Here is a 15,523-nt window from a genome sequence, read left to right as displayed (position 1 = left end):
CGCAAAACTATAAAATAACGATTACAAAATGTAATTTTAATGAGCGAAACCTAGTGCAGTTTAATTTATTTGCATAAGCAAATGTTTGAATGGCTAAACGTTTCGTCGATTCGTTGGCTCAGATTGCGGAATAACGTTGAGCGTAGAAATTTGAAAGTTTCCTCTGAAAAATTGCCGTTTCCATGCGCACCTTATTAGTTCTACAGTCTTTTAAATTTTTTTAAAATTTATTTAAATTTTAAATAAATAAATTCAAAGTCTGTCACTCCCGATTTCCGACCGCATTTCCTGATCGGCGCGGGCGTCCCGTTACAGTACTGTCATACCACAATCACTGCCGAGAGTTGGCATTGTCCAACTTCCCGTGTTTTATTTTGTTTTTGTTAGGGAATCATATATAAAAAAAACATTCGAAAAACAAAATCAAAATTGGCGTTTTTCTTACGTCAAACTTTTTGGATGTACATGTTGGACCAAAGCGTTGGAATTTATAACGAAATTAATTCATTTAATTTTCGCAAAGGTTACTGGTATAAAATTCTTAATGGAATTTTAAATCATAGATGATTTTCATAAAAATCGTCACAACAATTTTCATGACAATGACAATTGTAATAGCATAATAATTAGGTCAACCCTTTCCTTTTAAAATTTTCTGAAAAGCAAGAGGCCCATTTGACCAAGCACTCGCGCTTAGAGCGAAATTTCCCGCTACCACTGTGACTTTTCCGTGTTTTACAGAGCTGGTACATCACGCGCTCGGCTCACTGTTACTACAGACTGTATTTTCCGCCATTTTAAACTCCAAATCTGTCCGTAATAACAATCTGATTCCAGAATCCAGTATTCGTCCACCGCTGTTGCCCACGATTAATAATAAAAAAACCAAAATGTGAAAATGGTGGCTGACCGACTAATTCCTATGGACCACTGACCAGTTACCTAACTATTACCGTGTTTTACAAATATGTGTCCCCCCATTGACAGAATCCCCGCAATACCGTTCCCTCCCGGTCTCCCTTACCGTTTGTAGCTATTTCGCCATGACTTTGAAGCTCTAAAGGAGCAAAAAAATTTAACAAATTTATGCTACCCCCGACCCCGTTCCCCCCCCCCCCAAAAAAAATAGCGTCCCCTTCCGAAAGCATTGCACAAACTTTGAACTAATTGGACACTAATCGGTATATCTAATTGGTAAAATACGGCACCGTAACTCTGTGAGTGATTATTAAAAGCTGCCAGAACCAAACCACTTTGGGAGGCGACTACTTTATCTATGGAATTTTGAGCCATTCCGCCCATTCGTAATTTATTAATTTGCTTATCGTTCAGCAGTTTTAAACATCAACATCATAAAACAAAGTAAACAGCTAATTCGTAATGGGATAGCACGTTGACTCTGAAGTCTTTCAAAATATCCTTTTTTAAACTTTACTTGCTTTTTGAAAATGACTTTTTAGAAAAATTTACTGATTCTAAGGAAGCTAATTCGCATTAGCACAGCCTCTGGCACTCGAGGTGGCAGTTATAGCGTTAACAGGTTTCTGACGTTCCCGTAGGTTTTGCATGTTAGGTTTTGGAATTTTTTCTCAAAGCTGGTTTTGGTTTTCACAAAACTAACCCTTTTGGGCTAATCTACATACCTTGCGTTATCGAATGATATACAGAGACCTAAGTTTCGCTCACTGTGTCGCTCAGAAAAGGGAGACAGACACGATTTTTGTGCACCTTCTTATTCTTTTATTATAAAGGATACCCATGTCGAAAATTGTCCTTGACAGGACACATATGGGCAAACTATAGCTTCTACAAAAAAGACTACCCTTACAAATTCTACACAACAGAGCCCATATGGTCTCGGGTGCTAAACACCCTCTGTCGCGATGGCGACCGCCACCGTCTGCCGCAAAAGTATAGAAGTAGGACAGAGTGCAGAGCACGATTGCAGAGCTGCACTACTGCAGTGCCAGAGTTGATCTTGACCGGCGACCGCTTGGCGCTTGCTGACTTATTGTGAAATTGGAAAACTTCCGAAAATTAATTACGATTGCGACTGTGCGAGTGTACATTATCGGTATTTCGCATTTCAGACTGGTTAACTCTTTCTTTTCCGTTCTTTATTTTGTTATCACAGATATCCTTTTCTTTGTCGATCTGCAGCAAAATTTTGATCATCCTGTTATTCGTTATTGGACTGGCAAGGTGAGTGGCTCGATCACAGCACAACTGCATGCTGCCATGCGCATAGTGCATACAGCAATACAATACTTCAGTTTTTTACGTAAGTAAATAAGTTTAACTTTTTATTCGCATCGAATGCACGCTTCCAAACAAGCAGAACTCGATTAAACTTCCTGCTGACTATCCTAGTCAGGAGTTGAAATTACGCGCCAAATTCGTCGGGAACGTGGGATACGATGGGAAAATGCACGAAAGACAACCGAGATGTGTATTATCGGAATGCCAAGCAGGAAGGCTATCGCGCACGAAGCGCCTTCAAACTGCTGAACCTGAATAAATCCACCGGTGGCACACTGTTCAAAAACGTCAAACGAGCCGTGGATCTGTGCGCTGCTCCGGGGAGCTGGAGTCAGGTTCTATCGCAAGAGATCTTCACTCCGCAGCAGAGCGATCCCTCCGTGAAGATCGTCGCTGTGGACTTTCAGTTTATGGTGCCCATTCCTGGTGTAGTGCAGCTGCAGGGCGACATCACCAAAATGTCCACTGTGGAGAAGATCCTGGCGGAGTTCGGCGGTGAGCAGGCGGATTTGATTGTGTGTGATGGTGCGCCCGATGTGACGGGTCTGCATGAACTGGATGTTTATCGACACCATGATATTGTGCTGGCGACATTGGCTTTGACGACAGCCGTTCTCAAGTACGGAGGGACGCTGGTTATGAAAGTGTTCAAGCGGAAAAATGATGATCTGCTTCGCCAGCAGATAGCTGCGTTTTTCCGTACCGTCACGTTCGAAAAGTAAGCGAAATACTGAAATTGAAGAGCAGTCTATGTTGATGTTATCGCCAATGCCAAAGTGTTTTTGTCGTCAGTATTTTAGATTTGAAGTTTTTATACTGTTTGAACAAGTTTATCAGGGTATTTATTACTCTTCCTTCTCAACTGTTGCCGTTTTAAAAATTTGTAGTATATATGTAATGTTAGTAAATATATGTGCAAATCCCCTAAAAACGCTAAAAGCAAAAAGTTACGGTGTGTAACAAACAAACGTGGTCCAAATTATAAATTATCGAACGTAAATTTCGAAAAAAGAAATGATTTAATATGTACTTAACTAACTTAAGTACTTTTACTAATTTTTTTTTCTGAACGTAACATTCATGGTGATCATATGTCGCATACGGAATTTCTGGTTCTCTAATACCCTTGCAAACGAAGACTGAGCAAGAATTAGGAATTTGATGGTTAAGTTACATAATTATTATTAGCATTACCATGCTAATTTTGACATTGTAGACCTGAAGGAAGTCGTGATTCCAGTCTGGAGCATTTTGCCCTCTGTACAGATCATTTTTGTCCGGATGGATATCAGCCAAGAATGTTGTTGGACTATCTCTCAAACGGTGACATGAGTCCTTATTTGAATACTATTGTGCCGTTTATTGTTTATGGAGATTTGACAAGTATTCTGCGAATACAACCAAATTCACCTTCAAAGCAACGAAAGTGTCCACCTGTTGCTTCGAGAGAAGAGCATCAGAACGCGTTGGACAGGCCGGAGACAATAAGAGACAAGAAGAGCACTGAGAATGCTGCTCAAGAACGGGATTTACCTGCAGATGCAGTTTCAGAACGCGCTGTATGGGAAAGCCGCATTCCACCGTTAACGGATTTGTTGAAGTCTTTGGATCACGCATGATATTAGATTTGTTATGTTATTTTATGATTGTTAATAGGTATGTGTTTGGCCGGCATTAGTGACTGCCAATTTTGTCCCGTCCAGGCCAATTTTGGCCCGGTAGCTGACTAGAAGGTCTATGGAAAGCACCATCGTTGTTATTTTTTTAGTTTGCCAGAATGTATTTTTGTAATTACAAACCGAGATTGGTGAAATTTGGTTGAACAGTTTGTTATCCACAAAGCACAAACTGTTGAAGTACGTAGACTCGTGGAATTTTTATGCGTAGTAATAAATAAATTTCAAGCAAAATGTGTGCGTTTTTCCGTTCCGGCGCTAGTTTTCGGCAGTGGTGCAATAGTTCCCTTCAAAAGATTGTTGTTTAAGTAATCAACGCAATTCGTTTACAAAATTGGTAAACTATCGATTCAGCAGTAAAATAGTAATTCTCGGTTTGCTTACACTGCCGTCAGCTTTGCTTTGCTAGTGGTGCTTATGCCCTTGGATTCCTTACCTTTTTGAATGTTTATTCAGATTTCTACAGGACTGCCTTTTTTCTCTGTCGCCTGAATCAATTTCGGTATGGGTAAATCATCGAAGGATAAACGAGACATTTATTACCGGCTTGCCAAAGAGCAAGGATGGCGGGCGCGAAGTGCCTTTAAACTTCTGCAAATCCAAGAAACATTCAATATATTTCGGGATGTGAAAATGGTTGTTGACCTTTGCGCAGCACCCGGCAGTTGGAGCCAGGTTTTATCCCGGCAACTATATTCCGAAGCGGATAGGGAATGTGCCAGCACAGCCAAAATAGTTGCTGTGGATCTGCAATTGATGACACCTATTGAAGGCGTTATCCAGCTGCAAGGCGACATTACCGATCCGAGAACGGCCGAGCAGGTCATCGGGTATTTCGATGGACAACGCGCTGACCTGGTGGTGTGCGACGGAGCTCCGGATGTTATTGGTTTGGTTGATATTGATGAGTACATTCAGCATCAGTTGGTCATGGCTTCACTGGATATCAGTACGCGCATTCTAAAAACCGGTGGGACAATGGTGGCTAAAGTCTTCCGTGGACCGAAGATTGCCATGTTGACTACACTACTTTCGCAGTTTTTTGGCAAAGTGACAATAGCCAAGTAGGCAATATTTTTTCTGTACCGTGAAGCCGTAACCCTCCCCAGAATTTTTTATTAAATTTATGGCAGCAAATTGAAAAATTTAGTATACATAATTTTTTAGCAGTACTCGTATTTTTTGGCGTATTAATTGCAGGCCGAAGTGCAGCCGTGATTCAAGCCTGGAAGCTTTTGCTGTGTGCGAGCAATACACACCGCCGATCGACTTTACCGGACGTGTTCAAGATTTCCTAGCACCGATGATACCTGATTTGTTGAGTAAACTGGCATCTCTTAAACCAGTGCCATTTGTTGCTTGTGGAGGAGAAGAAGCGTATGATGCTGATCGCACGTATCCGTTGACTCTGAAGGAAGGGGAAGAATACCAACACCATGCGCCGGTCCAACCGCCGATTCACCCACCGTACGAACTGGCGCAGAAAATGCGGAAGGAAGGAAAACTCGCCAGTCAAAATACTGGCTAATTACAGCATACGATCGTTTGAACCTTACGACAGCGAATCTGATATAACTCGTTCAGGGGTATTTGATAATTGATATTAATCGAAAATGTTTAATCACAGTCAGAATGATAATTTCAGGCTAAAAAAGAATACTGTCATGCTTTGTAAAACGTAGGACAAAGTAACAACTCGCATAAAAAAGTGCATTTGCAGTTTCGTCTAAGGCTTATTTTGTGTGTATGGTCCGTGAGTATTTTTCACAATTGTAATCTTGTCAATGATGGTCCCGCTCTGCAAAATAAAACGTATATTATACAATTGATGATTGTTCAGTTTTTTAAATGATATTTAATTAATAGTATTATTTTACCTGATCATCCGATACTTGTTCTGTAACGATGTGCGTTTTATTAATAACTTGCATCACCATGAAACCGTAGTCGTTATTTCGGAATGCACTCCATGCTTCCGGATTTATAAAATTATCGTGCTTTTCCTTACAACCCTGGAGAACATAAATGGTTAGATAGATAATGACTAATGAGCAATAAGGCAGTGCAGACAATGTAAACGTAAATTAAGGCAGTGCAAACTTAACCATAAGCACCGGGATACTAAAACAATTGAAAAAGCCTGCTCGCAATATATGTGGAGGAGGTGGACTACAGTATAATTAAGGCATCGTGATTGCTTACGACAATCGCGCGTAAGTAGTTATTATACTCGTAAGAGTCGAAGTCTGAGACTATTTTGTTGTACTGTAGTAGTATGTAATAACCATTCTATGTAATATCGTTACGTACCGCCGAACCGCTAGTAAGGTGCACGGGAGCGTTCGGATTTTCGTAAGCATTATCGGGATTACTTGAACCATTGTAAACTTTTCGATCATAAACCGGCCACAACCGCTCGTAGCTATGCTCATGCGCCCAAATACACATGTCCACTCCGTATCGATAAAACAGTTTCTCTAATGGCCACGTGTGCAGTATCGGCATGCCCGTGCGAATTATGCTCTCGTGCATTGTGCAGTCATCCTTGTCGTCGTTACTGGAAATTGCGGTAAAAACAATTTATTGGATGAATATTTCTAAACTTCCTCAAACTCAAACACACTTCTCTGTACCGAAATATTCTATAATTATGTACTTGTACGGTTCTATCGTACATACCTGCAATACATTGGCCGGTGTCCAAGAGTGATAATCCACGGAGCACTTTCCCGTACTTCCGGATCATTTAGCCACCGAAGTTCATGTTCCAGCCTATGAGAATTTATTTTATTAACAGGCTTCAATAAGTACCATAACCAGGTTAATATTTTTATATAACTAAATTAATAGCATTTAACGCCCAAGCGTTAAATGAGATTAACGCAGAGCGAGCGAGTGTGTCTAGGCAACACCGGAAGCTCCCTTCAGCGTGCTCCACGGACATGTTGTCATTCACAAACTCATTATTTCGCGACCAGAAAAAAATGCGATTTCGCGACCAGAATATTATCAAAGTTCGATACCATGAGGTTTAAGATTGTCTAATTAACCGAATATTTCTGAACATTAAGTATAATTATTAAATTATATATACATAAGGTTTTCAACTTTGCATACGTACTCAGTTCTTATCATAATAATAATTAATGTTTGTTTGCTTGCATAACGCTAATTTGTAACAATATTATAATGCAATTAGTACTTGTAAGTTGTACGTGATCTCTCATGATCATTATTCGTACTGCAATAATATGTAGCCAGTGCAGGCAGATCATTCGCATTTGTTTTGCATGTTTTTACATGCGATTTCCTGGGATCACATTACACCACCTGGGATTTCAAAAACCAACGCGCTGCCACGCCATGTCCCGTAGCCTTTGGCCATTCTACTGCTGTATATTGCGGTTCCTACCATTCCGTGCAACCCTCCGCAATGCGAAAACCATTTCCTGTCGCCCATTCCTCACTGCCCCACATCAGCTGAAATTTTTCTGCACACTGTTTGTGCCCAACCTCTTTCCATTCCTTTCCACTGAGTTTTAGTCTCTTCATCTGTTTAATTTCGCAATTTCCTGTAACTTTTCGACTACATTCCTGTATGCCGTATTGCAGATCTGTTTCGCTTTTCTTTCCCTGTTCTCTCTGTCTTCCGCGCGCGGTTGGGGGCTGCCTGTCGGTTTGGGGGTGTCCGGCGCGGCTCGTATCATACACCTGGTGACCGGCGACCGCCCTTCAGTGCGTCGTCTGGACATCACCCAGGCTGACCATGATCACTTGCCCCGGCATCCACAAGCGGCAACAAATGATCGCGAGCGAGCTCGACAAGCGTTAATAGCATTTAACGCCCAAGCGTTAAATGAGATTAACGCAGAGCGAGCGAGTGTGTCTAGGCAACACCGGAAGCTCCCTTCAGCGTGCTCCACGGACATGTTGTCATTCACAAACTCATTATTTCGCGACCAGAAAAAAATGCAGCCCTCCCTCCCGCCGCTTTTTCACGCACAGCAGATGCGTTATCATCATGTTCATACGTACAGCAGATGCGTCCTCATATTTATACGACATACGCACAGCAGATGCGTCCTCAAACTTCTCATGTTCATACGCACAGCAGATGCGTCTTACCGTATACCCGCATAGCGGATGCTTGTTTTTTCGTTATTCTTCCTTGATTCTGTGTTCATTTGCCATTGATTCTGTGAATTTGTTCATTTATGGTGATTAAAGGGGTGTCCGGCGCGGCTCGTATCATACACCTGGTGACCGGCGACCGCCCTTCAGTGCGTCGTCTGGACATCACCCAGGCTGACCATGATCACTTGCCCCGGCATCCACAAGCGGCAACAAATGATCGCGAGCGAGCTCGACAAGCGTTAATGTTCCTTTAAAGGCCTTTACCAGCTGTATTGTTTCTCGATTTGCCACATCCCGTAGTACACGTAGAAGTAGAATTCCGTGGAGAAGACAACGAAATTGGCCGGACCAACGGTGATCCGGTAATAAAATCCGTTTTCACTTCCCGGCATAGTAAACCGATTTTTATAATTCGTGAAGTTGCGGTATTCCTCATGGTTACCGACAACTGTCATATATGGAACATACGCTGCTACCGGTTCAATTAACTGTAAAAAGGCGTCTCCAACACGACCTACATCAAATAAAACAACAATAATCATGTATAGTTCTATACCTAATATCCTAATAACTGCAGCCAACGGATTAAGTGAGTAATGCTAATTTCCATAAGCTTCTCGTGAAGTACGATGTACGATAACCGCAATAATTTTGCGGCAATACCGGCACGTTATAACCATTAATTCTTTTGAATTTATAGTAGGAGTACTCGTATTTACCATCGTCATTCTGCATATCGTAAGCAAAATCACCAACATGGATAATCATGTCAATCTCGCCGTTGTTGACAATTTTCGTCAATCGGTCCAGTGACTGAGCGTTATCATAGCCGAAATCGCCATATATAGCAAAACGAGGACTCCAGTTTTCTCCAGATTGCAAGGCACGGAAATTAAAAATCTTACTCCACTGTTTTCCATCACCCACTCGATAATCTATCAAAGCAACCCATATTCCAATGTCCTGACAGTTCATCACGGCAGTGAGTTGCAGATATCGATTTAATTTACCAATAATTTACAAGAGCAAATCGCACAATTAATAAGAAATTATGATAATAACCGCCTTACAGTACACCGTTCCAGGGATCATGTCAACCAGGATTGCTCGGTGAATAAATTGTTCGCATTGATAATAATCGCCGGTGCGGAAACTGGTTTCGTGACCATGAACCTGCAGATTCAGACTGGATTTGTCCTGTCCATACTGAACGATGGTTGCGCAATTTTCCGGTGTACTCCATGTTGCTACCATATGCGTTGCATCGCCTGTTAAACACAGTTACGTATGTCTTGTCACAAGACACAATTATGTACACGCAAATCAGCCTAGACCGAAAATCGACAACATTTTCCATACCGTCCCAAGAAAGATGAACCTGGGTGGGAATAGTTCCGTTGTCCGAATGTAAATTATGATGCTTTATATTTTTGTTGTGAACATGATTTGGAACAACGGCGGAATGTACCGCAGAAATCACAAGAATTAATACCGGCAAGATAATCATTTTTGTTCAGGATAGCAGCATTTGAGCACTACAGCTGTGAAATAAGTCACCGCAACGCTATAAAATTTCCGGAGATTTTCGGCAATAATTTGGACTGACAGAAGTGAACAGCAAGATAATTATATCGCCAACGCTGTCGCACGTGCCTTTTCGCAAGATGACAACAAAACGTCGCCCTTTGCCCCATTGTAATCTACTTTCGCCACACCATCGCACCGCCATATCTGTGCTCTTTTCTTACTAAAAAGTAAACAAAATGGTGCCGATAGTGGGCTATCAGAGTATTTTCGAGTGTAGACACCCAAGGTCACTTTCACGGTTTCAAGCAGTAACAAACTGTGCAAAAGAACATCCCGAAAGTATAAAGTTTTCATGAACAAAACGTAGTCAAGATCTGTTTCAATTTTTATTCATGAATATTAGTATTTCTGCAATCATGAAAAGTTAGACTTGTGACTATATCACGGAATGCTGTAAAACTGCATCGAAAATATATCATGAATACAAGAAAAGGCAGCCAGGTAGAATTACGAAAAGTAAGATGTTTAAACTTCAAAAAAATTTCAATGGACGAAGTCGACTAAACAGAAATCTCCCACCACGATACGCCCCATATCCACATAACAACAGCGACGACACCATAACTATCCTGGAAGTATAAACTTGCAATCGGGACGGCTGCGGGATGGCCAAAAGATTTCTCAGTTCGTCGTGCGAAAGCAGTTCGTTGCTCCACGCTCTTTTAATTCCCGGGACATGGCCTATTCCCACGACGCCCACCGTCACACTGCCCTGTGGACCTTCCGTGGTCATGACCATCTTCGACACGGAATTCTTCAACACCTGCGCCAAAAATAAATCCCGCTCGTGTACCAGCACGCGATGCAACGTGGGAAACTCCGCGGATAATTTATCAATCAACTCCTCCAAAACATCGCTGCTTTTGCATTTTTCCACATCTTCCTGGCTGATATCCGTTCGCATTTCCCTCATAATTACCCAGAGAAACTGGATTTTTTGCCATAATGATAAGGCACCAAAGGCACGTTTCAGCGTAATGCTGATTGGTCGATCACCGAGCAATACCATGCAGTCGGGGTTTTTCACAGCTTCCCGATATGCAGAGCGCATTTCACCACCCGGAATCATCCCTAATTTCTTTGTGCAATGCGCTGATAATTTTAGCAAGAAAAATTGCATAACAGCTTGTGAAAAGCCGATCTGTTTGGCCATTAAATTCAAGTCTTCCATGGTCGGTTCACTTCGGGCTGCATCTTCATCTACAGTTAAAATGGCTTTCCGTTCTGCAAAAATATTCCAGGATAATTCCGTCTCACTGGTATGCAAAGAAAGGAAATACTGTAAAATTAAAATTTTACCTGGACACAGTTCCAGAATCACGAAATCCGGAGTGAGCGTCCGAATCGTCAGAGCGACGTCTTCCTGACTTTTTTCTCCGAAATGCGCGGTTCCCACCTATAAAGCATCTCAATAATTAACTTGTGCAATAAGAAATGCCCGATTTCATCTGAAAATCTAGCACTATTCCAAAACTATGTAGCGTGGCTCTGCAAAATTCGATATTGCAACTTAATTAATGCAGCGAAACTGGAACGATGAAACGATCACAAATATCCAAAAAACGATTAATAACGGACATAACAATCACTCTTATGGCAAGCGAAGAAAACAAAAAAAAATCCCATGAGACGCAACCTACAAGCAATTTAAAGGATTATAAAAAGGATTCAGATTTTAATGGCTGCAAACATGAAGGTACCGACTCGCAGATTCGGGCAGTGTTCTTGTCGGTAACTCAAGTTGGAAAAACGCTGCCCGAACTCGTGTGCTGTACTTACAATATAAACTCTACCACCGGAAGGAGCATGCTCGAGCATTGTCACGGTGTCTGGCAGGACGGGATTTACGGGACGGATCTTCGGTGGTCGCATATGATCGCTAATCCGCAGAACAGGAAACCCCTCGGGGTTGGCTTGTGGATTTTCAAAACTGTTGAAATCCGCGTCGCCATCCCCCTCTGCATCGTAGTCACCATCTGATCCCGGATCGCTGTTTTCATAGTATTCCTCTTCGAACATCTGATCGCCAGAACCTTCTTCCATTGTACTAGCAGACACCAGTCAGCAATCGGAAATCTCCGTCCCACGATGGCAACAGCTCTGTTCAATCTTTTTGGTTCCCTGCAGCTGTGCACGCAGCAAAATGTGATCAAGTTTAACCGTGGCAGATTATCAAGCAACCTGCCCTACCAGCAAAACTTAAAAAGATATCAAATCATTAACCTTCACTTCAGCTAGCAGTTTATTCGTACTGATTTTATATGAAAACGTAAAACCTGATGAATTTTGTAATTACAAAACCGAAAAACGAAAAAATATGTTGTTTTCTGATTTCCCGTTTCCGCTGTTTTCCACAAACAGTTGCAAACTGCTACGTAACAAAAATTTCGAAACCGGAAGTGACGTAAGTCTGACTCGACTTCGACTCCGAGTACGCAACGATTAGCTGTTATGTCATCGGATGAATCATTCTACATTCATCCAGAAAGCTAATGATTTCATTCATTTCCAGGCCCATGCTCCGCAAATCGGAAAATCAAAGCTTTTGATACACCGTTCATTAGTTTTCGAGTTTTACAAAGCTGGTTTTGCATGTCTGAAACTGTTTTAGCTTTTAAAGCTGTTTAGTTTTTAATTCAGACGTTTATTGTCTGAACTTTTGCTGTGTTTTGCTAGATACTGCACAATTTAACGCAAAGCGTTTTCGGTCGTTGTTATGCATTTTCCTATAATTTATCATAACTATAATGACTCACGCGAATGCAGCTATGGTTGCTGAGAAGTCCTCTGGATCACGGGACAATAATTCGAATGCCCTAAAAGCTGCTGAACGTAGACAGGGATTTCTGGAACGTCCGGTAAGCAACTGGACTGGATTGCATGCTCTGATAAACCATAGTCTTTTGCGTTTGCGTGGTGATCTGCCTTCTTTAAACTGCTGCATCATGGATGTGATTGATCAGTTTGAGCGTGATCATTGCAGAGTTGTTTGCTGGAACAGCTGTCCTAACCCTTAATTCTTATTTGGCCTTAATTCTTATTTGGTTTACTACGATTATCTTTAATAAATGTTTTGCTAAAATGCTTTAGAATGGTGCCGTTTTTTTGCAGTTTTGGCCCTACAACGAGAGGACTTCCAACAGTGTGAACGCCAGTATTGCAGCTGCTGTTTCCGGACGCACAAGCCGTTCGCATGCGGCTGTCTCCAGCACGCTGTATAGAGGAATGAAGCATCATGGCTCGCAGCCTAGCGCTCTGAAAAGTCTGGATGCCGTGCGCGTTGTCATCCAAAAGTATATCAATCAGGATTTTGACGCAATTCTGCAAAAATACGCCAAGGTAGAGTATCGTCTGTGCGAATATATTTTTCATAGTTAGCAGTGTTATGACGCAAGAGCTAAGTTTGTTTCGATTTTTCGTACACGCATTTATAGCAGAATTATTTGTCAATGCATATTATGTACTAACAATATTCGAATTGAATATAAATTTTTTTTATTGATTTTTTAATTACTCTGTATTACTGCTCATCATTTCTGATATTTCGCTTTTCTAAGAAAGCAATGCAGTTGAGCCGTATGAACGAGAGAATTGCACGGATCGATAAAGAATTCCAGCATCGTTTGCTTTGCAGGATTATTTGGAACCAGCTATAAAAAATTTGCGGAATGATAGCGGACATGAAGCCGTGAGCGATAACTTACTGAATTTGGCGCTGTGCAAAATTCTAGATGAAGCAAAGAAAATGTACGAACCGGCCCCACCGCCACCACCACCTGTTGTTATCACTCCGGCGGTTGTTCGTTCTACGAGTCCGTACAGCAACATTTCCGAAGCGGAAGTTCTGCAGGAGCCGTTTGCTCGTTACGGTAATCGGCGAGAGTCAGATGGGGGCGACTCGTATTCCAGTGGCGGATCGTCGGCCAAACGACTCAAAACAGAACAACCAAAGCGCCCTCGAGGGTAAGACATACTGCGTTCTTGTTCCACGGTGTTTCGTCGGTAGAGTTATCCAGCCTAAATAAGCAGTCGTGAAAGTGGCGTTGATTTTCCTCTTATATTACTTTAGCAAATTTTGAAAGTGCCTGCTTAATAATTCAACCATTTTGTTTTAATAATTGTTAATATCTGATTTTCTTTTAGTGCCCCGAGGAAAAATCCACAGCCGGAAGGGATTTTGAAAACCTTCAAAAGCACTGTCGACCTTTTCAACTTGCCCCAGGATACCAAATTTATGTTAGGATCTTCAGCTAACAAGTATGAAATGCGTTCGATACACAGAGATTTTCTACGGAGATGACCTTGTACTTGATTTAATTAGGGTGTTGGGATTTGAAAGCGCTCGTGGTCGAATATATGCCAAGCATCCTGATCTCTTTAAAGTACGTAATGGTTATTGGGCGAGTATAAATCGTTGCTTTTTACTACAGTTTTTTACATGTTCTTCTTTAGTACGCTGGTGATTCCGAAGATAAAGTATGGTTCTTTGAAAACAAAATCATGACAGCAGCTGGTGGGAAAGCTTTTTTGGTGATTGCGGAGGACATTCGGGAAATCCTCCGGCAAGATACGTCGGTGCCACGAGGAAAACTTGCCGGAGCGAAAGAATTTACCATTCCCGGTTTTATTTTGGACAAAGTCCGTGCCAAAGCCGAACGACATGCTACAGCTATCGCAGAAAATCGACCTCGAAGTGTATCAAGCTTATCTTCTGGTATCTCTGGGAGTTCACCTGCTCCAGTTTCCGAAAATGATCCGGAACCGGAAGAAGAGTCTATATCGCCTGTATCCATCAAAAGCGAAGGTTACGAACAGAACCCTGTAAGTCCGAGTGAAATCGATAAGTACTCCATGCATTCAGTCTTGCATTGAGAAGGCTGAAGACGTACTGGTATGTAGTATGCACATGTTACGACGCCCTTACATATATTTTTATTACAATAAGTATATTCCAGTGTTTCCGTGTTTTGGCCATTCTCGATGGTGAAATGAAATTCTGTGTTACCCCTCTGCAGTTTTACGTTTCATGATTCCTTTTTTGCAGTCTGTAATGCGCAACAGAAATTTCCCGACTCAGGAAAGCCCTTCGGATAACGTTTTCTACAGTCCAATTATGAGTGACGAAGTATTTTCTGATGGCAACGACGTATTTGTGGGGGATGGTCAAAGTTTTTCCGCTGGATCTTCACTGGATCCCAGTGCCGGCACGATGCCCGGTCATCATTTTAACGGACTTGCGCCGATGGGTTTTTAATTCTTTTAACCACAACTGCTTTGGTTTTTAAACCTTTTTTACGTTTGAATCTGTATTTTACATTAGTTACCTTTTTACTACATGTTTGATTGCCTACGTTGCGGTGCGTTGGTCGCTATTTCGTTGTAAACTCTTGCATACCGGTAGGTTGATGTCGATATTTCTTCAAGTTTAGCAAAGTTTATAGTTGCCAGTATATTTTTTTATTACGTTGCGTTGCAGTCTGTTTTTGAGTACGGTGACTACTGTCCAATAGACGTTTTATGGTTATTTTGTCACTGGTCTCTTATAAATGGATTTTATTTGAAAATGTTGTGCTGTACGGTGGAGAAAAACGAACTAGTAAAAAGTTGTTTGTTTTACCACGAATATTGGCACGAGGAGATGAGATTTCTGCAATACCGTAATACCGTGACGAGATTTTTTATCGTAATACCGACGATATACTAAGTATAATTATGGTAAAGGCATGTGAAATACATATATTTTTGTTGTAAGCTGCCATACTCGTAGATATTAGTGCTGCATAACGTCGTACGAGAGCAGACATCTTGCTCTCGTCGTACTACAGAAAAAGTATCCAACAGAAAAATATATTGTTTAACTGTTCATC

General features: G+C 41.6%; 3 protein-coding genes across 7 annotated transcripts; 2 read left to right on the top strand and 1 right to left on the bottom strand.

Annotated features, from left to right (window-relative positions):
• Nucleotides 1-1,963: 1,963 nt before the first annotated feature.
• Nucleotides 1,964-5,654, top strand: LOC129591712 (putative tRNA (cytidine(32)/guanosine(34)-2'-O)-methyltransferase). 5 transcript variants are annotated; one of them, XM_055487472.1, is made up of 3 exons: nucleotides 1,964-2,202; nucleotides 4,402-4,999; nucleotides 5,136-5,654. In XM_055487472.1, exons 2-3 carry the CDS (start codon nucleotides 4,440-4,442, stop codon nucleotides 5,461-5,463), a joined length of 888 nt encoding a protein of 295 aa, XP_055343447.1. In that variant the 5' UTR covers nucleotides 1,964-2,202; nucleotides 4,402-4,439; the 3' UTR covers nucleotides 5,464-5,654. The 5 variants fall into 5 exon arrangements, with proteins under 5 accessions (XP_055343447.1, XP_055343446.1, XP_055343445.1 ...); XM_055487471.1 differs by having other exon boundaries at nucleotides 1,966-2,202; nucleotides 4,392-4,999; XM_055487470.1 differs by lacking the exons at nucleotides 4,402-4,999; nucleotides 5,136-5,654 and adding exons at nucleotides 2,375-2,977; nucleotides 3,476-4,169 and having other exon boundaries at nucleotides 2,011-2,202.
• On the bottom strand, nucleotides 5,523-11,995 carry LOC129591559 (uncharacterized). Its single transcript, XM_055487241.1, has 11 exons — nucleotides 11,436-11,995; nucleotides 10,956-11,052; nucleotides 10,135-10,880; nucleotides 9,429-9,579; nucleotides 9,140-9,337; nucleotides 8,789-9,004; nucleotides 8,334-8,583; nucleotides 6,615-6,707; nucleotides 6,246-6,492; nucleotides 5,813-5,947; nucleotides 5,523-5,733 (listed from the first exon to the last, which is right to left on the bottom strand). Exons 1-11 carry the CDS (start codon nucleotides 11,697-11,699, stop codon nucleotides 5,662-5,664), a joined length of 2,469 nt encoding a protein of 822 aa, XP_055343216.1. The 5' UTR covers nucleotides 11,700-11,995; the 3' UTR covers nucleotides 5,523-5,661.
• Nucleotides 11,996-12,173: 178 nt separating this feature from the next.
• LOC129591620 (deoxynucleotidyltransferase terminal-interacting protein 1-like) lies at nucleotides 12,174-15,264 on the top strand. The gene is made up of 7 exons (XM_055487344.1): nucleotides 12,174-12,514; nucleotides 12,768-12,995; nucleotides 13,291-13,619; nucleotides 13,800-13,913; nucleotides 13,978-14,038; nucleotides 14,109-14,477; nucleotides 14,701-15,264. Exons 1-7 carry the CDS (start codon nucleotides 12,404-12,406, stop codon nucleotides 14,908-14,910), a joined length of 1,422 nt encoding a protein of 473 aa, XP_055343319.1. The 5' UTR covers nucleotides 12,174-12,403; the 3' UTR covers nucleotides 14,911-15,264.
• Nucleotides 15,265-15,523: the final 259 nt, after the last annotated feature.

This window comes from Paramacrobiotus metropolitanus, unplaced genomic scaffold, assembly GCF_019649055.1.
Source record: "Paramacrobiotus metropolitanus isolate TYO unplaced genomic scaffold, Prichtersi_v1.0 Parri_scaffold0000047, whole genome shotgun sequence".
NCBI lineage: Eukaryota > Metazoa > Tardigrada > Eutardigrada > Parachela > Macrobiotidae > Paramacrobiotus > Paramacrobiotus metropolitanus.
This window is presented reverse-complemented; position numbering and strand designations above follow the sequence as displayed.